This window comes from Accipiter gentilis, chromosome 7, assembly GCF_929443795.1.
Source record: "Accipiter gentilis chromosome 7, bAccGen1.1, whole genome shotgun sequence".
Classification (NCBI taxonomy): Eukaryota; Metazoa; Chordata; class Aves; order Accipitriformes; family Accipitridae; genus Astur; species Astur gentilis.
This window is the reverse complement of record NC_064886.1, coordinates 32,654,407-32,675,030: the sequence shown is the minus strand read 5'-3', so window position 1 is coordinate 32,675,030 and position 20,624 is coordinate 32,654,407. Positions and strand designations below refer to the sequence as shown.

General features: G+C 43.4%; 1 protein-coding gene across 5 annotated transcripts in view; it reads right to left on the bottom strand.

Annotated features, from left to right (window-relative positions):
* LRP3 (LDL receptor related protein 3) overlaps window positions 1-19,914 on the bottom strand; it is a 28,239-nt gene extending 8,325 nt beyond the window's left edge. The window contains exons 1-3 of one of the 5 annotated variants that reach the window (XM_049805021.1): window positions 19,554-19,739; window positions 14,259-14,306; window positions 8,380-8,518 (exon numbers count right to left, since the gene is read on the bottom strand). In XM_049805021.1, the coding sequence (XP_049660978.1) occupies window positions 8,380-8,518; window positions 14,259-14,306; window positions 19,554-19,620 (254 nt within the window). In that variant the 5' untranslated portion in view covers window positions 19,621-19,739. Of the gene's footprint in view, window positions 1-8,379; window positions 8,519-9,468; window positions 10,985-14,258; window positions 14,307-15,221; window positions 18,939-19,553 lie in introns of those variants that run through there. The other 4 variants (XM_049805024.1, XM_049805023.1, XM_049805022.1 and 1 more) reach the window with 4 other exon arrangements.
* Window positions 19,915-20,624: the final 710 nt, after the last annotated feature.

The following is a 20,624-nucleotide window of genomic DNA, read 5'->3' as shown; positions in this document are numbered from 1 at the left end:
AGATCACATTCACGATAAAGAAACACCTACGGTACCTTGAGTACATATAAACAGAGCACCCAAATTCCCCCGATTTGGAAAAGCACCCATCTCACAGGCATAAACAGCATGCCAAGTAGCTCCAAAAGCTGAAAGGATGATTCCTGTTTTACTCAGAGTCCTTAAAGAAAACTGCTTCCTAAAATACAGATATGAGTAAAAGCAAAATTGCAGAATATATTATACAGAAGGTAGATTAATTTCAGCAGTCTTTTCCAACCTTAAAAGCTATTAAACTACGGGATGAGAGAGAAGGCTACTGTCTTTGAAAAACAACAATAGGGAGCAGTTGTATTTATCCCTTTAGGGTTCTTTTAAGAGACAAAAAATCAACTCTTCAAGATATGGATAGGCAGGGAGAGAGCAAGAAGAGAAGAGGACTGCAAGGGGTGGAAATGGGATCTAAAGTCTAACGCTATTCTTTTTTAATTCAAAGACTAAAATATTCCCTTTCTGGGAATGCAAACACAGAGCAAACAAGTCTGTAACCTTTCACAGCAAAACCTCCAGCCCTTCCGCTGACCCAAGCCCAGTCATTATTCAATAGTAGCTTACCTAGTGCAAAGACGTGCTCCAATTGTTTGCATAACACTGAACACAACTAGATAACACTCCCTAACCTGCAGCTCAGGAACCGTACAGGGTTATCTGTTCAGTCTGATGAAACAGATTACATTTGCATTTAGTAATCTGCAGTGAAAATAGCATTGCACAGCGAAGCACTCTCATTAGGAAAGGGCACATCATTCAGGACACTTAGAAACTAATTTTGGTCTTCTTTCATATAAATCAGCTACACAAAATTAACTTGGTAGAAGATTGCGCGTACTCCATGCAAATACCTAGACAGAAGCTTCAGGCTGAAAAGCTGCTATGAAATACAGACCTCCTTCCACAAAGGACTTTTCATAAACATAAAAGATTAACTCTTTGAAAAAGATAAACTGAAAGATAATTTTCTCATATCACTACATACTCACAAAAGGCTGTCAATGCCTGCCAGATCTTGCCATTTGAAGGTGAAAGGGAAAGAGCAGCAACAACATAAACTAGCCACTTCATTTAAGCAGGAGACCCACCCTACACACACCTGTAGGTTCTACCAAACATATCAGCTTAATAACTCTCCAGAAAAAAATTATCAGCAAGAGAACGCAAAGTAAGAGAGCACTGAAAGTGTTAAGTTAAAATGGAAATTCAGAGATGTCCAACAACATATGTGCAGGCAAGGACAATCCACCCAGAAATACGTCCTTCCTCTCTTCTCTCTTTCTTCCACCATGCTCTATGCGTCCTCCTAACTGGGAAGAAATATTCCCACAGCACCTAATTCTTTGCTATAAGAGATCTCATCAAGCTTCTGAAACCAGCATATTTTGCAAAGAAGCTTTAGACAACTGTGCAGTCAGAATGAAGAGATTTAAGTATTCAGCCATGCAAGAGTAAACTAAAGAGTATCTGTCCCAGGTGTTCTGCAAAAAACTTTTAATGACCAAGAAAGTGCACGAACAGGCACTACTGCGTGAAAAGAAATTATACAAGGCATCAGTGAAAACTATGGGCACCCACGTCAAGTCTGTTGCAAGAGATGTGAGACAGCACTACTGAGCTACCACATTGGTTTTGCTGTCTGTAACACATTTTGGCACCAGACATCAACAAGGGTTTCTGTCATCTGCTTGGAAGATGGTTTGTAAGGTTTTCTTGTCATAAAGACTTTTTGGGTATCTATCTGCCCAACAACAAAAATTTTTAAGAACAGGGAACAGTCACTGAATCAAGAAATGGAAACTCAGAACTGGAAGGGGGGGGGGGGGGGGGAGGGGAAATGACTAGAAAAACTTCTGCTTGCAATACAAACAAGATCATTCACTAAATCTTTTGATCTCTTACTTCTATAGTTATTTCAGATGTACCAGGACCAACCTTAAAGAGCTAAACAATTTGTTCTCCTATCCTACCCAGTTCCCAGCACTCCACCCGAGTCCCAGAGCCACTCATTCTCCCCACTCTGCTGAGAAGAGCTTCTTTTGTCTATCAGGTAAATTCAACCATCAGTGTTGTTACACAACACACACTGCACACACACACGGAGAAGAATTTGCCTATATAAGCTGTCTGCACCTCAGATTAAAAGGCATTTCTTTTTAGGAGGGAAAAAAATAAAAAGGGTTTCATGCTTTTAAGATTCACACAAAGGACGAGTACAGGAAAGTCCGCTACACACACGCCTTGTTTACAAACTCCTCTGCAGATGACAGCAATACCTCTGGAGAGCCTGCATTGTTTATAATTAACAATACCTTCTACTTGCACCTTGAGAATATAGTATTGCTAATAAAGGGCTGTTTTTGGTTTATTATAAAGGGTGTGGAAGAGGAAGAAACTTTAGTCCCACCTTCCAAAGCAGAAGCACAGGCATACAGGGGATAACTGATTTTCCTGAGTGACAGTTGTGGATCTGAAATCAATTCAGAGCAGAATCCCACACTTCTCCACTAAGAAATCCAAGCTTTAGCCACAAAACCAACTGAGTACAAGGGTGATGAAGCAGAACAGACTTGCAAGGAAGTATCATCTTTAGCAGCCTCCCTGAAAACACCATGTCTCTCAGGGATGCATGAGCTACCGAAACAAATGCCTTGGTATTCAAAAAAGGGCAATACAGAATACTCATAAGAATGAACTCTCTTTCAAAACCAGTATGCCTTAATCACAGGTGCCTAGGAGTTTCAAACATCACTGAATAAACACAATTGCTCTGAAATACAGGTGTTCTAGTTCTGATATAAAGTTTTATATATAATAGATACCATAGCAGTTATAAAATTTCTTCTTCTAAGGGCAAGAGCAAAGTCAAAGCAATTACGTTCTACCTCATGCAAACTAATCAACAGACATATTTTGAACGAATTTTGCTTAGGTTAAGGCATTGTCACTCCACTCCAGCATCATTTTAAATTATATTGTCTCCAATGGAAGCAAATTTTTCCCCCTTTAAATTGATGGTGATTTTTACTCAAGACCAAAAATATGACATATTTGAATGAGCCAGCAACCAACCTCACCACAGAAACCACTCCTTTGTAAAGAAATATGGAACAACGTGCATACATATCTGTGCACGTATAAATAAATAAAATTGGTTTTCACTTTATAATGCATTTGGAACAACAAGGCTTTGTGTAAGAAGTTTCTGCCATGCTAATCTGACATTAAATAGCTGACTGATTTATTTTACCTAGAGTCCTGAACGGTGCATTCACCCTCTGCTACTCCACTTCTTTCATCATCTGTAATTAGATCTAGCACTGCTGTTGTTACAGTCTTCTGAAGAATAATTTAATCCTGCTACCCGCAAAATAGAGCGCGGGGACATTTACTTATTCCATTCAACTTTCTCAAACTGGAATGCAAATTTTTCTGTCAAAAGGATTAGCCCAATGGTTGAATGACCGAGGGAATGCAGTGGAAATAAGGGACAAAGTCTTGTGCTCCTACTGCTTGTAGGACTGTACAAACATCTTAGTCTTTGGAAGAGTACTGAATGAAGTCTGTAGTTACCATTCTTGAGGGAGGGCTCAGGCCCTTTGTATCCAAAACCCAGGTTATTTTCTGTGATTAAAACAAGAAACAGAATCAAGTGGTACTGAAACTGAGAGTACTAATGGATAACGTCACCCATATCTCATGCAGCACCAGTCAGTACTGAGCACTTTTAAACATCTTGGGCAAGGAAACACAGAGCTTGGGAGGAAAAGCAAAAGAAGGGTCAGTTCAGTCACTAAGCTTCTCCAGCAAAGCACGTGTCTGAAGGAGTGAGATGTGGACGCAGAGGTCCATCCTACCATGCAAGCTGCAGGGCACACTGGCACTAAACTCCACTCCTTGCACCCCTCACCTACAGCCTTCCCCACCACACTGCAGCTGCTCCTTGGGGTGGATGCAAACATCCCCTTTCACCCACAAGCTTCACTTATAGTCAACACTCCTCTGCTCCGGCATCTCAGCACTTGATGACGAAGGGAAGGAGAACCTGGCTTTCCCCCAGGCTTTTCTTCCAGAGCACACAGCCCTAGTTCAGAGGGCAGGGAGAAGAGGAGCACTCAGGCACAATATTGTAGGAGTCAAACGCTGGTATTGTGAGCACTTAGAACTGCAGTATTAGCAAAGTACAGAACCCATCACTGACAAACAGAACATCCTTTAAAATGCCTGTCCCTTAGGCTGTTCTTACTGTTACCTGTGATCTTCTACACAATACGGGGATAGACGAGGAGACTGGTGTAAAAGATCAAAATTATTGGATCAAATTTTGCAGGTTTGATTTCTTCTGAAAGATGCTATTCAAAAGCACTAACTCCAGTTACTTTGCTTTTGGAATGCCTCTTCCACAGCTAATTCCTTTGAAAAAAATCCCCTCATTATATACAAAAGTACAAGGATAGTTTATTAAACACTGGAAGCGTTCAAACTCTGAGGATCAGAACAACTCAATGAAACTGACAAATGCAGCACTAAATCTGTTTCTGCAGAATTCTGCAGAAATCATCTGATTTTTCTTTCAGTGGTATGATACCGAAATAAGGCTACCTCCAACACTGAGCAGGACTCCAGGAGCTTACAGAAAATTACAGGATGGGCCATGTATCAGATCTTGCCTGTAAAATTACTCAAGTGAAGCAACAGTAGCCTACAATGGTATTTTCCTATTAACTGTCAAGTGTTTTTATGTTGCTGGCAAGAACTTCATTAAACAATATTATCATAAATACTCATTTACACTCTGAAAATATGGAAAAAAAAGTGCTACCTGAAAAACTAATGCCTAGCAGAGCTAAGCTTTTTGCCATCTGCACAGCAAGGAACAGTAGCAGCTAGGAAAAAAAAGTACTTCTATAAATAATGTAGGGAATTCCCTACAAACCTCTCAGTAATTTAAGCATAAGGAACTACAGATTAAGGGGGGGGGGGGGGCATTCTTAATAACTGGAAAAGGACAAACAAGGGATGATGAGAAAAACGAACAAAAAAGGGTAAACTGTTGGAGGCTCAGCAGATGTAAAATCTGAGTGAAAGTAATTAGTAAATAAATTTAAAATGTCCAATTTGGCCCTCTAAATCCATTAAAAAATTGGAGAATAAATATTATGGGTAGATCAGTAGAGCACAGTCCCAAAATAAAACAGACCAGCCAATTAAGCAAGAAAAGTTACTTCTATTTGCCAACCTCTCACAGCAAGCGCAGACTGTGAACAACTGATGACTTAATTGGCTCATTAAAAACTTCTGCTTAACCACTGAAGCACAAGGACCTTGAAGTCAGGAAAGCTCTATTCTACTCCCAGCTCCCAAGCACCAGCTAACTGTGTAACCTAAGGCAAGAGACATAGGGGCTGTGTTTTCAAAAGCTGAGCATGTGCAACTGAATGAAATAAATGGCTATTACGGGTTTTTTCCCAATGAATGTCAAGTTCTGAAACATGGTGAGTTTGGTAAATAGACAATGAAGCAGTCCCTTTAATTCTTCATAAAATTACAGACCAGCAAGCCTTTACATGAATGGGCCTCAGTTTTGCTCAGAAATTGAAACTCAAACGGTATCTGAAAATTTCTTTTTTCAAAGTCAATGACGTGAATCACTGAAGTGAAAGCCAAAGAAGGTGATTTCCCCCCTCCCCCCGCCATTAATGAGACAGCTTGAGTGGATCACGAAGTAGATCACTTTTCAATGCTCTTATCTTGAATTCTAAACATGGAGAACATTTTACTCTGTCCCATAAATTCCTCTAATAAAACGCAATTCATTTATACTCTGCCCACATCAGGTTAATTACAACCATCAGGTAACAGCAACTGCTAAACAGAAATGATTTTGATCTTTTCTCAGATATGAGGACACATACACACATAAAACTTGTAACTGCCTTTGTACCATCCTTCACTAAATATGACATCTTTATCTGATCTTACAGGATTTTTATGTGGCCCTTTGTGAAAACAGGCATAAAACCAGAGAAAATGGGAGGAAAAAACAAGTAGTTTCCAAACAGTAACTAGCAGACTGAATCTAAAGTGACACAACATAGTCCTGGAAAGCAGTAGCTACACACTTTTTCCGAGGTCTCAACAGCACCATTCCATCAGACACATAAACTTGGAAGAAAGTATTGAAACATGCATAATTAACAGAGAGGTGTAAGCACAAAGAACATATATTTCCTGTTCTTGTGAATTCTCCCCCAAGGATTTCTAAAAAGTAAACTATAAAGCAAAACAATAAGCATGGAAATGTGAGGATATGAAGAAAATCAATACACACACAAAAGGTAGATATTAAGACAAACCTTCTAAAGGAGATGCCCAGAGGAGCCAGCACCTTACATCCACATGTAGATCTGGGCACTGTTCTACTGAAAGCTGCTGAATAACAGGTTTATAAAAATGACCACTGAATGCAAATGGTTTAGAAATCAAAACTACTTCCAATTGCAATTTTATCCCTTAATGACTCCTGCTGTATCTCAAATATGATACTTATATAACATTGCTGTCTGACTGTCAATGAGAATTCAAGTTCAAAGGAAATGCAGTCAGTGTAAGATAACACAAAGGAGGTGGGGGGTTTTTTAACCTTTCAAAATCCAGATGTTATCACCAAAACTGTTTGATTTTCCTAGGAAAATTTAAAAAGCTACTCTTTTATGCCCTTATCAGCACACTATTAGGACAAGAAGCACACTCAAGAGGAAAAAAGGTTTTTATTTGAACCCTCTTTCCCAGTTTGCTTACATCATGCTAGCCTAGGCAAGTCAGCTGCTTCTTTTACGTCCTTGGCATTACGAGGGCTACAACCTTCCAAAGAAATCCTCCAATGCTGTAACATTCTGCATTTCATTCACTGTAGTGAGTCATTCCAAGTACATTTATAGTCAGAAATGTAGCACCATAACACTACTCTTTAGGATGTAAACACATAGCTCCCATTGTTTGCATGTGCATAGGAGGGCAGGATATGGCATTGATAAAAAACCCATTGAGAAGAAATCTTTCAAATCATATTGCTATGCACACGTCTAAACTATATACACACATTATTACCACTTTCCTTATCTTATTTTCCTTTATTTCTTTAGCCTCTGTTCCACTCGTACTTGCAGAAGAGAATCCTAATTCTAACTGGGAGCTCTGAGACATTTTCATAGCATAAATTGCAACACTAGTCTCCAGAGCCAAGTCCTGTGTCTCATTTGTATGCTTCCTCATAGTTTCCAACAATCTCTGCTTTGAAACAAATTCCCCAAGTCCAATACAATTTAATGGGGTTTAAAAGCATGTTTCTATTTATGGATCTCAAATGCTGGCAGGTATCTACTTCCTTACTTTTGATGAGTAGTTCCTATTTTGAACTACGGATGGTGGAGCCCTCCTATTATTCCATCTGTGGCAGATTTGTTTTTAATTGCTGAGCATCTGCAGTTGAAGAGGTTTGCAGTCCTTTTAAGCAGCTGAGCAAAGAATGAGCAGATGGTGTCAAATATAACAGTACTAAAAACCAAACAAAACCCCCTTTCCTACGTTTGCTTTTTCTTTCTTTCTTTAAATAAGAAATTGTTGGTTTGAGAAGGATACTACAATTAGCCCAGAGAAATTAAGCATTGCAGTATGCTGATATTATAGCCTAAACATTCTTAACAAACCATTTGTAACATGTTCTAGTCTTTTCCGAATAGTATTTTTATAGAATGATCGGAAATTGTGCCACAAATACTAACTATTATTTAATTCTGTTGGAAAAGCATGTGTCTTCTGGTTAACAAGTAACAATAAGCAATGATTACCTTCAACTGTCAATTAAACATAGCACCTTTTCAAGACATTACAGAAAAAGCCATTTTTGCTCTAAGAATTTTACGTATCCCACTGAGGCTGTTCCAGGTTTTATAGCCTTCACCTATTCCTATTTATAAGCAATGAAGAGAAGGGGGACTATTTAATGTGAGTAAACGTATCGCTGTTTCCCACCTCCTTGTCTATCAGAGGTAAATGAAATCTCACACAGGTATTGAGAAGATAAAGGTATTAAAAGACTACAAGTGAGTTGCACTTATAATAAATAATGGATGTCAGAAGTAGCCTGCAGAAACAAGACACAGTGGAAAATTTCCAAAACGAGAGGTGCCCAACCTGCAATCACGCTCCAGTGTAATCAACTTCAGCTTCCTTCAACCACTCAGTAGCTCTGACAAACAGCCTCATACTAGTATATCAGATAAGAACTCGCATTTTGTTTCATTTCAGCAAAGCAATCCTTTATCTCCATGGTCTATCAAACCATACCTAATGGTTATCATGTCTCCACGATCTCCTTGAATGTACCAGCTGCAGTTTACAGCCGGAGGATAGTTCAACGGCCAAGAAGGACTATAGATGACTCCTCGTCTCTCTGTGTGCTGTTCCAGCTCTCCACTGCAAGCACCTGTTAGGAAGGGGGGGAAAAAATATTATTGTTAATGCTTTGCCTAATCAACCATTCACATTAGCTACAAGAGCTTTCATCAATTTCTGGGGATTGCAGACAAATGAGAGTCAACAGTTCTATCCTCTTACTGCTTTATTCCCTGCCTCGGTTTTTAATTAAGACACCAGCTCTAAGTGTAGGTAAGCATAACCTGCATTTCAATGCAGCATCAATCAATAACCTTGTATGAATCCACCAAAGGCTACAATCAATATTACTGCATGGATCTGCCAAGAGGATATAATACAGAAGGCCTTCTTACCAGTTTCCCAAAGTCTAGGTATGTCTATGTTCCGTGTAAAGTACCTGGAAGCTCATTTTATTGTAAGATGTTTCCTGGACATGTTGTTTATTCTCCTAACCGTATGTCAGACCTGAAGAGTTTGTAACGGTTAAAGAAAACCCCCAACGAAACAGACACTGAACTGGACTCCAATGTCAAATATTTTCACCGAACATTACTAAGTACTCTAAATTCCTTCTGAACTCCCATTGATAAGACAAATTTTCCAGACAGGGAAAGGAGCAAATAGGGCTAAATAAAGCTCAGTATTTTCAAAGCACTTTCAGATCTTCCTATGGAAAACATCGGGCCAATTAAGGCTACATCACATACTTATAATTTGTAATTAAGCAATTCAAAAATGAAAGTGAAATGTTCCAAGGACAAGTGGGAAAGCTGTTCTGATGGGAAAATGTACTCTCAGCAGACTACAAGAGGGGAAATTCTGTGTCATGCAGTAGCTATTCTGAACATTCTCCAAAAATATTTTTAAAACTATTTTTAAAACAAATTACTATCTAGAGCATGACTTGTAGACTGCAGCTGAATATTCCAATTTTTGCCATAAGCTTACTTTCTCATAGCTTAAAAAGGTGGCAAGGAAAAAAAAAAAGGTCACCTATACCTCAAGTTTCCTCATATGCATACACGTCCAAATATACTGCGTCATAAATCACAGATTTATAGTATTGCTTGAAATTCAGCCACATAAATGCATCATTTTCAATTCACAGCCGGGATCAGATTTAGCTGCACTGGAGGGATGGGGTGAAGAAGTGCCGGCAAAGCTGCCTGGCTGCAATCAAGTCAGGTGGGCAGGGCTGTCCGCAGAGCTCCTAGCTGGGGCTGGGGCCAGGCTACAGTATCCCCCCACTAGTAAATCTGTGCCTGGCACTACTCCGTTCGATCACAGTAAGCGCTTCTGAAGTGAGAGCCACAGGAATATAAAAAGCACAAGGTGAGTAACTTACCTGAGGCAAAACATATAAAAAGTCATTATTTTTACTCTCTAAGCACGGCATTCAACTGAAACATATGCATGTAATTCCTACTAGTTTCAAAGGCCACAAAAGCATACAGAATACATAAATACATGAAAACATCTATTTTCCAAACAAATATTTTGCAGTAAAGCACTTACAAAAAAACAAGAACATTTTTGTTATCACATTTCTAAAACCAGAGAGGCTCCGTGCTAGATGCTGGCAAAATACTGAGATGCAGATGCAGCTACAGAATTATAAAAGCAAACTTAAGACCCACAATACTTTTTAACTCTAGTTCTCAGTTTGTTTAGGTCTTTAAATGTGCTCCTCCACACACTTGTCACTACATCAACGTATCATAACAGCGTAAGAGGACCTAGAGCTAGCAACCACATAAAAGAAGCTGGAAAGACTGCATTTCGCAACTGCAAGATTACTAAAACTTCTCAACAGGAAGGAAACAGAATGCACAAAGCAGGAAGAGCAAAAGCACCGGACAGCACTATCAAGAGGCTTCTACCAATAGCTCTGCAAATATTTCTGTTCCCCTTGTACCAAATACTGTTCTGGATTAATATCCCTTATTCATAGTGTACGCATTAGAACAGAGAACAGAATCATAATTACACAAAGCTTATTTTAGTTTCCACTCTGAGGAAGTCCCACTGGCACGCTGGTGACTTCGCATGAGCACTTCCACTCACGCGTTCATCAGTGCAGTTAAGCAGAGCTTTTATTCTCCCAAATATTTGTTTCACAGTTTTAGGAAGTATTTACAAAGATCCTGAGCAATAGTTATTTGAAGTATGCCAGCTTTTTTGAAGTAACATCGCTACCATTTTTTCTTTTCCAGTAATGTAAAGTTTCATAATTTGTAAGCAGCAGATCTGATGCAACATGACAATTCAGGCTCGCAGTTAGAAATTCTTTTCATTAACACTGAACATCTGCTACAAACATGGGACATGGAAAGAAGAACAGACAAAAGAAAAAGATTTTCCATTTTATCAGAAGAATTGTAGTTGTGAAAAATCTAAGGACATGAGCAAGATAAGGGCTACACTGACATTATACGCCATTTTGGGCAGTTCATCTGGCAATGGTCATTGTTGCTCAATATTCTCCCAGGGCTTTACCCCTCTGAGACACAGCAAGCATTTCCGACTTGCCCTACTCAAAATCAAAAGGACAACTGTTTTGCTCTTACAAAGGCTCTTGGTTTGAATGGACCACTAGTCTGAATTCATATTGCCAAAACATAACTACATTATTTTCAGGATATTTCCACAGTCCCCTAAACCTGTTGCAGCAAAATGGGGACACACACCCATCCCCCCCCCCCCCCCCCCCCCAAACTAGTATTGTGTTTACCCAAACCTCACTTAACTGCCTTATGCTTCCAATGCCTTTCAGTTCCCACCAATGCTCATTACTATGGTATTTGCAACGTATCAATAGATCTTCCTAACCAGTCCTTTGCCTCTTTACTCCTTGTGCACCAACTGCCGTGGGGCAGGCAAGATGAAGTATATGAGCACTGCTTTCAGCAGCTGTTCTTTCACCTACATAAATTTTGAAAGAAAAATCTGTGCTAAACAAAGCCTTCAGTGCTGGCGACAAAACTGAAAAACCACACAAGGGCACGATTTTGTCCTGTTGGGGTTTCTGTGTCAATAAAGGGGCCCCACTTCCCTCCTCAGCTCCTGGCCATGAAGTATGCAGAATCACATACATGCATAAGTATTGTGTTATTAAGTCGGGCTTCAGCATGACAGTGTGACTCCTTAAGGAAAATAAACAAAAGCCTTTTCAAATTGCCAAAACATCTAAAGGAAAGGGAAGTCTCTAAATAGAAAGGTACAGTCCTGGATTCTGAAGGCCTTACGATCAGCAACAACACACAAGAGCAGTGACAATATTTTTTCAGCAACTGTTCTATAACTATTTCTGCAGCCTTTCTGCACAAACCCAGAAGTGAAAACCCCAAACAGCTGACGTTTTCCACATTTATAATTAATTACTGAAGAAACGTAAGAAAATACCAATCCCTGGATTAGCAAACCAACCCACCAAAAATCTGAGATGGTACTTTTTAAAAAAGAAAAATTCTGAAGACAGACAATAATTAATCTTTCATAGATTAAAAAAAAACTTTAAACAAATGCCAGAAAAGGTTTAAGTTCAGGGAGTTTCTCTCAAGCAGGCATAAATCTTAATGAGGCTCTTTCCATGATAATCAAATTGATTTCATCTACTGTAAACAGCAGCAGATTCCCCCTGCCAGTTAAATATGCCTCAAATACTTGCAAGAATGTTTCCAAAACTTTACATTAATAATATTACTCCCATTTTTGCAAAAGCGACTATAACAGAACAGAAATCGAGCTCCACCAGAGGACAGTGCTGGGGGCACTAAACTGTGCAGGAATAAATTTTCAGACAATCCCAGCAGAAAATAAATCCTGCAGTTTCATGCTCTTCTGCGATGCCCCAGGGTCTGCCCCAGTCCCAAGGGACACATTCCAACCATCTGTTCTGGGATATGGGATGGTTTGCACCTGCCCCAAAGAACCTTCTCTCAAAACCGAACGCTTGGCAGTATACGCTTCCTCAGTAGCCATCTGATGGTCAGCAGAAAACTCTCCCCGACTTCTCCAAATGCTCCCTCAAGGAGGGCTTGCACACGTCGCTTAATGCAGATCCTTTATGCCGGTACAGAGAACAGAACTTAAGGCTCCCCTTCATTTTATCCAGTCTCCAGCAGGCTGCTTCTGCCCCGATATCAGAAGCAGCAAAGGCACAGCCCAAGGGTTCAACTCGCTGATCTGACAAAATCCGAGCTCACACCCCGCTGGATCAACAGGCTGAACTGGCTCACTGTGAGCCTGGGGAAAGGCGGCTCAGGGAGGACTGCTCCCTGTCAGCAGCAGCAGCAGCTTTTCCGGCTAAAAGTCATTGTACGAATACAGCCGAGATGGTGGCTTGACCTGTGTTCTCCGGAACTCATTATTTCTGCTATTACCAGCTTTCTGAAAAGGAACTACACTGTACCTGATTGTAGAGATCAATGCTGTAATAAGCTGCTTTGTCAGGAGGTGTTTAGGACAGCAAGCATTCCTCCCAACTTTCATCAGGACTCCTAAGAAACAACTCCTGTGAGACGATTCCTGGCAGGGTCATCTGCCTTACGACTGCACTATCCTAACCTGTTACCCTCCAATGCACTGGTAAGAGAAGCTACACATGGATCACACTATTGCAATGACCTTTTATGATCATTTTTCTCCCCTGCTCCAGTTATGCTGTCATGAGACAAAGTAGCTCAAAACTGTATCAAGACAAGAAAACATGAAGGCTACGGTACTCTGAGGTTTTCAGCATACTTGAAAGAATAAAAGCCAAACGTTACAACTCTCCGCTTCTAGCAAAAGAACAGCATTAGAAAGCAGCAGACCCAACTGTATGAAGCACTATATATTTCAGGCCAAGGCAGTATCACCAATCTAGGCCAGCCACTGTATAATTACTCAAGTTGCACTTTGTAAACTCACATACCATACAGCCAATGGATGGCAAACTCCATCAAAAGCCAAAGAACCATCCAGGCAGAACAGACTAGGACATAGATGACATTCTGGATTTTTTTCCAATGAAAGAATGGAAATACTGTGTTGCAAACAACACGTCCTATATGGTTCATCAACACTTCCCCTAAGCTAAATTTAAGGAAGTTACCTAATCGTAAAATTACTACTTTTTCCTGATTTAAAACTTCTCTCAAAGCCCAATGTTGACTTGAACACTCAAGCTCCCACATGAATCAATCTACTGCCTTAGAATTATTTTTGTGTTTTCCCATTTCCTCCCCTCCTGTTTCCCTTATTTGGTTTCTCTGTTTTAATTTTAGTTGCAACCTCTTGGGGCATAACGTATGCCTACCAACGCGATTGTGGATTTACAGGCACAAGAGGGCCTTTATCACTAAGGGGACCCTGACTGCAATGTTCCGGTAATGTCCGTAAGTCACAGTGTAATTTCCTTCTCTATAGCAGTACTAAGTGCTGTAATTCTGGTTGCATTTCCACTTTTGACATTCACGAGACATTTTTAACATTCTTGTTTTAGCTCCCTCCGGGAATGGGCCACTGTCCCTGGCTTGATATGCCCAGGCACAGTTTTCCCCTGAACATTGAACATATCAGCACGTACTATGACCTTAGCCTCAAGCTTATAGTTTTTTCCTAGCACAGGGACACTGATGGAGTCTGTAACCCCAGGAAGACTTAGAAGTCCTGAACTTCCTAAAACGTCACTGTTACTCTCTCTCAAACAAAGGTCATACTCTTTCGTTAAAAGATCTCATCACGTAGGGAGGAAACTGTAACAACTCAAAAGAACAGTAAATACAAATAAGAAAAGTACGTCTTACCTAATGAGGTAACAGCACTTTCTATTTTCCCAGTCAGGAAGAGATTCACTGTGTAAAGACAGAAAAATGATGTTGATACAGGTTCCAGTGGCACAGGGTGGCAGTCAATAGTTAACCATTTCTAGGTGTTTGCTGGGGTGTTAACAGAAATACATTACAGTCTTCCAACAAGAACTTTGCTTATCTACACAGGCAAGTCATGTAATCAGCTATTATCCTTCACTGTAGCTATATAAAAAAAGTCAATGCACACTGTCAGTTTAGTATCTGTCAAATATGCTACCAAAAGAAACAACTGCCAATCTAGTCTAAGTTGTCTTCTGTAGGATTTTTTTTAATTGGGGAAGTCAGAAGAACAATTACACTGACACATTAATCATCACAGCTAGTCACTTTACCTGCTTAAATGCTGGAAAATAACTAATGAAATTATTATATTTAAATATGTCTCCTCTGAACAAAGCAATGTTTGTTCCTCTCAGGTGAATGTCACCCTGAAAATAAACTGCTAAAGCTAACATGATTACCTTGACTAATCAAAGGCAATGAAGTTTTCAAAAAGGTCTACTGGTAAAATGAAAACAAGATGAGGTGGTGCTTGCAACACACATCTGCCTTACAAATTAGTCTCCAAATACTCTTCACTTTCTCAGAAGTCTCCTCTCACAGTATATACCATTAGAGTGATCTGGTAAGAGCAGTTATTGCCAAAAAAAAAATCCTCCTGTGTCATTGTTGCTCCAGAGGTCAGCATTAACATGTTGTTCCATATTATTTTCCCCATACATTCTATAAGGCAGTTCTCTAACAATTACAGCGTATTTCACTAACTGCTCTCATTTTAGCAGTATTCTATAATCTACAAAGACAGCCTATTAATAAAATGACAAATGTTTAAAAGAATCAGAAAGGTTTAAAAGGTTACCAAAACTTAATTTACAACATCCCAGCCCAAGCACTCACTTTGGCTTTACTTTGCATGTATTAAGTCCTAAATCTTTTTATAGATGATCTGTTGGCAAGCATTTATTAAAAAAAAAAAAAAAAAACATTAAAAAATGAACAATAGGAGATGAGAAGAAGAGAAACTGTCCCTGTTCCCAACAGTCACTTCGGAAGCTGCTGACAATTAACACCATTTATGCCTCAGAGTAGCATGTACCAGTGTGGGGCCCCATTGTCTTAAACACTATCCAAACACCACAAACCAATGACCCTTGCCCTGACCACCTTCTGGTATATCTTAAACCAGCACAGGAGGAAAAAAGTACCTAGCACTAAAGGGGTGGAAATAGAAAAGCTGAAAACGACCCCTTAGCTTGCCAGTTTGAGCCCAGTCATGGTTTTCAGTCAGTGGTGGATCTGAACTATCACCAAATTGCAGCAGCCCCGGTGCCTACAGCAGTCCTTCCCTGACTTACATCTAGATGTCCACAATTTGGAATTTTTCCCTCCTGAAGCCAGAGCTCCAAGAGCTAAATGCAGAGAGTGATTTCAGCAGGCGCACAGACGGCTACAGACCTCAGACTGAGGCCAGGCCCTGCAAACCAGAGAGAACGACTGCTCCCGGTGTGACTCGTGGCAGAGCACATCTGGGTACCACCACAAGGGCAAGGGCAGCGACTTCTAGCTCCTTCTAAGTGGTTGCAGGATTGAGCTTTCTGTAATGCACAAGGGAAGCAGAACGCTGTGGCTTGAGAAGGAACAGGTCCGAGCTGTAGATTTGTGTCAATAAGCATTAACACGATGTTCAAAGGACCTTAACGGCACTGATTTTATTACATAATTAACATACAGTAACATTTGTTATATGATAATAACAATGTGCCATGTAATTGTTTCCTTTGTTTCATGGCGCTAGCTTGCTCCGATAGGTCAGTAAGCTTACACAGAAGCAACACTACCATCCTGTATCAGGAAACAGCTTGGCCCCATTAACTCTTGCTCTGTGACAGAGCAGCACGTCTGTTTGTGACAAACCTTGGATCACAGCAATAACAGTGACACAACATTTTCTCACACGGTATTAAAGTGCCGCTATTCCTGTAACCATAGTAATATAGTCATAAAGACTGAGAAGAAATTAACCAGTGATTAAGTCACAAATTTAATTTAATGAAAATTAAAATACTTTGTTTTGCTCCAAAGAAAGTACATGAATATACTCTGCATAACTACTATCACCACAACTGAAAGGAGTGTTTGAAGATGCATTTTATGGAAAAGTCTGGGTCTGTACTACCATTCTACAATGTTTCTTCCCACTTCCTACCCAAACCTTCCCAAGGGCCTTAACAGAAGATGAGCTCCCAAGCAGAGGCTGCCTCACACGGCTGATGAGGGGGCCCTATGCCCTTCAAATGGCAATAAGTAGCATTAAGACAAGGGGTGTGACAGAGTGGAATCAGCCGACTCAGAGCCGCATTACTTTCTTCTGAGGACTGTTAAGCAGACAGCCCTAGTTTGCTACTAGAAGGACAGTCATAGGCAGCTTTGCACGCCAGACCTGGCAGATACCCAAGACAAACAACCCCCAAAAACGCTCTTTTACCTCTGCAAATGCAAAACATCTATTGGCTGCTGTTGCAAGCTCTTTGCTCTCATTTTCAAACTCTTTCGCACTGAGAAGTCAGCAGTGAAGAACAGTTTTATTTTAAAATAAAGTTTAAGTTTCACATCAGGTACTTTTCCCAGCAACTGAATAAGCTTACAGTTTCCAGTATCTGTTTTCCTCGCTCTCAGTCTCAAGACCGTCAAATCAAACCACAAGAACGCTGTAAACCAGCATTTTCTGAAGCACTCAGCTCTCAAAAGTGTCAGAGGCCCAAAAGAAAGAACAGCCATTCCCTGCCAGTTTTCTTGTCTCTTACCAAGACAAAACCTTGTCAAAATAAAAACAGGCGAGAGACTAGGGGTATACCAGAAAGTTTTCTAGATGCTCTTTTTCTTAACTGTTGGGCAGAGTTATGGGAAAGCCAGAAAAAAAACAGAAGTGGTTCAGTTGGCTTGAACTTCATGTAGGAAACTTACTGTGCCATTCATTTGGATTGCTAAATAATTCTCAGGGTGAGGTTTTCAGCTGGGAAAGCAGTTATTTGGATCAAAAGGGAAATTTACATCTTGGCACCTCCGAACCAAATGACAGCTACCAGGCTTTTCCCACAGCCAGAAGAAGAGACATCAGCTTTGCTGTTTTGACTACTTCCTATTTGATAACTTTCTATGTCCTCCAGAATTTCTCAGGAATGAGAAACAAAATGGCCTCGCAAAAGAACAGTTGCAACAAACCCAGTTCCAGTCTTTGGAGCAGCAGTTTACAGATGAGGTCACATACAGCAATGGTCAGTGGCAGTGCATTGATAGAGACACCAAACACCACATACAGCCTACAGGAAAACAAAAAGTAAAAGAAAAGAATGGCAAGAAGCAAGAACCAAAAATAAGGACGAAAGGAAAGGACAGACAAACAGGAAGTAAAAGACAAAAATAGTTAAAGCAGTAGCGTTATATTCTTATGGGTTCACTGAAGCAGAATACCTTACAAGCTTCCCACCTCTCATGTTTCTCAACTTCCACTACTGTCAGTTGTGCAAGGAATAGGAATAATACATTCCAGCTGAAAAGAAGAGCCAGACAGTGAAATTCTAGAAGTCATAGAAAGCAGAAATCTACTAAACTTTCAACTTGGCATTGCCCACAGCTAAATACAAGAAGTGTTCTCACTTAAACTCTGGAGTTTACATAATCTTTTGTTATCTTACGAGTCATTTCAATAATAACCGTGTTATTTCTGTCAAATAACAAAAGCTTTAACAAAGGTCTGACTGGGCCACAAAAAAAAAAAAATAAAAAAAAAATTCAGAGGTATGGCAAAAACTCGTATCTTTCTCCAACTTTAAATAAACAACGCGGCAGACGTTATCCTCATGCTGTGCACATCTCCGACATCCCTTTAAGTCTCTGCAAAAAAAAGTTGTACTAGCTAGAACGGATGTTCAAACTATTTTGTTAGTTTAGATAGCTTTTTACATTGCACTTCCGTTAATTAAAATAGACGCATTTGAAGTAACCAGAGCAGCTTTTCAACTTCCTACATTTTTCTAGGCAAGCCCTGATGTTAAAAAAAACACTTTTACAAAAATAGAATGAGCAGTCTGGCCACAGATACCCACTTCTGATAATTCATGTAACAAATAGTAACTGCCATTTGGGATTATTAAAAAAGAACTCTAACCCACTTTATTAGCAAAGAGCTGTGGGTTTAGCCCACTCTAGTTCGAGAAGCTGTAACGGTTTACCAAACAACCGTCAGGAGAGTTCGGAGCAGCCCCAACACCGCGAAGCTGCACACGCCGCTTCCGACGACGCTGCTCCGCCAGAATCCTTCGGCGGCAGGCAGGAACGGAGCAGTCAGCTTTAATAACTCCCCGATTTCTACTTGCCCCTGTTAAACACGCGGGGCCTTTCGCTCGCTCGTTCCAGTCACAAGCGCCAAGGCTTCTCCCCAACAGAAAAAAAAAAAAAAAAAAAAAACATCTTCCCTGACAGAAAGGGCTGACAGACTGGAAACCAGTAATACGCATCATCACGTTGCCATAACTTAACACCTGCTGCGAAGCAGAGCGGAGAGCAATTGCTTCGAGCAGAAGGGAGGGAGGAGAGCAGAATATGGCAGAGAAACGGGGGGGGGGGGGGGGGGGGAAGGAAGGGGGAAAAAAAAAAAAAAAAAAAAAATCTCTTTTTTCCACCCTGCCCCTCGGAGAGAAGCGACGTGCAGGCGAGCAACGCGACCGAGCGCCGGGCAGGCGAGGCGGCACGGCCGGCCGTTTCGTAACCGCCGCGGGAGCCGCTGCCCGCACCGCGCCTCACAACACTTAACAGCCTGAGGAAGGCACCCGTGATGCCTAAACTTCCCCCCCCCCCCCTCCCCTAAGCGCTCTGCGGAGTTCCCGTAGCGGTTCCACAGCCAAGGGCAAAAGGCTGGTTTCTGCAGGGACCGGGCAGAACTCCGCTCGGCCTCCCCCCCACACACACACCCCGCCGGGGAGCGGCCGGGCACGGCGAGCCGGGCGGGCGCCCTGAGGGACGCGCGGGCGCGCCGCCCCCCGCCCTGTCAGAAAGCGGGAGAGGGATCCGCCGAGCCGGCTCGGCGTGTCGCCGTCATCGTCCCGTCCCGCTCCCCCACCGCCGCCAACTTCCCGTAGCGGCCGAAGGGGCCCCGGCAGCCGCGCCGCAGGTGCCCGCCGCCCCCGGACATGCCCCGCCGCGCCGGGGAGCGGCCCGGCCGGCACTCACCCAGGCAGATGGCGGTGAGCGGCACCAGCGCGCCCTGCCGGAGCTCCGCGGCCGCCGCCTTCTCCATGGCGGGTCGCCGCCGCCTGCCCTTCAGCGCGGGGGGGAACCACGGCAGCTCCGCGCCCGCCTCGCCTCTACGCCGAGCCGCGGGAGCCGGCGGCGCGGCCAGCCCGCGGTGCCCCGGCAGGCCGGGGGGCCGGGAGTGGCGCGGCCGCCTGCTGCTGCTGCTGCTGCTGCTGCTGCCGCCGCCGCCGCCGCCGCAGCAGCAGCGGCAGCCCCATGGCCGGCCCGCGCTCCCCGCTCCGGGGCAGGTGGAAGAGGACAGACCGCAGCGCCGCCGCTCCGCCGCCGCCGCCGCCGCCGCCCCACGTGACAGGCCCGCCGTGCAGCTGCGGCGGCCGGGCCGGAGGGCGCGGGGAGCGCCGCCCCGCTCCGCGCCCCGCCGCGCGCACCTGAGGGGCCGCCGCCAGCCGGCGGGCGGCGCAGGGCGGGAGCGCGGCGGCCGGGGCGGAAGGGAAGGCGAGGGCCGAGCACCCGCCCGCGCAGCGCCGGGGGAGCCGGGCCGCCCGGCTTCCTGTCAGGCACGGGGCGCCCCGCTCCCGCTCCCGCCTCGGCCCGGCCCGGCCCCCGCGGAACATGGCGCGCCCCGGCAAGCCGCGCCGGGCAAGGGCGGGCGGCAGCGCGGCGCCCCGCAGGGGCTGCCCCTCCGCCGGGCGGGCCGCGGGCAGCCCGCGGCCCCATGGCGGGAGGCCGCGCCCAGCGCCGCCGCGGCCCGCCGGCCCCCCCTGCCGGGGGAAGCGGCCCCGCGGCGCGGGGGGGGGGGGGGGGGGGGGGCGGGCGGAGCTGCTCCCTCCCCGCGCCCCGGCCCCGGGGCCGCCGCGGCCCAGGCGAGCCGGTGCGTCCTCGCCTGACAAGAGTTCGCCGTGAAGCTGCGCTGTGGGCCCGTGGGCGGCAGCGGGGGCTGGAGGAAGCGGCTGCCGGAGCTGCCTCGCCTCCTCCGCGGCTCCCGACAGCGAACGCGGTGAAGGTTTTAAAGCGGCTGTCGTCGGTAACGTGCAGAGGGAGAGGAGC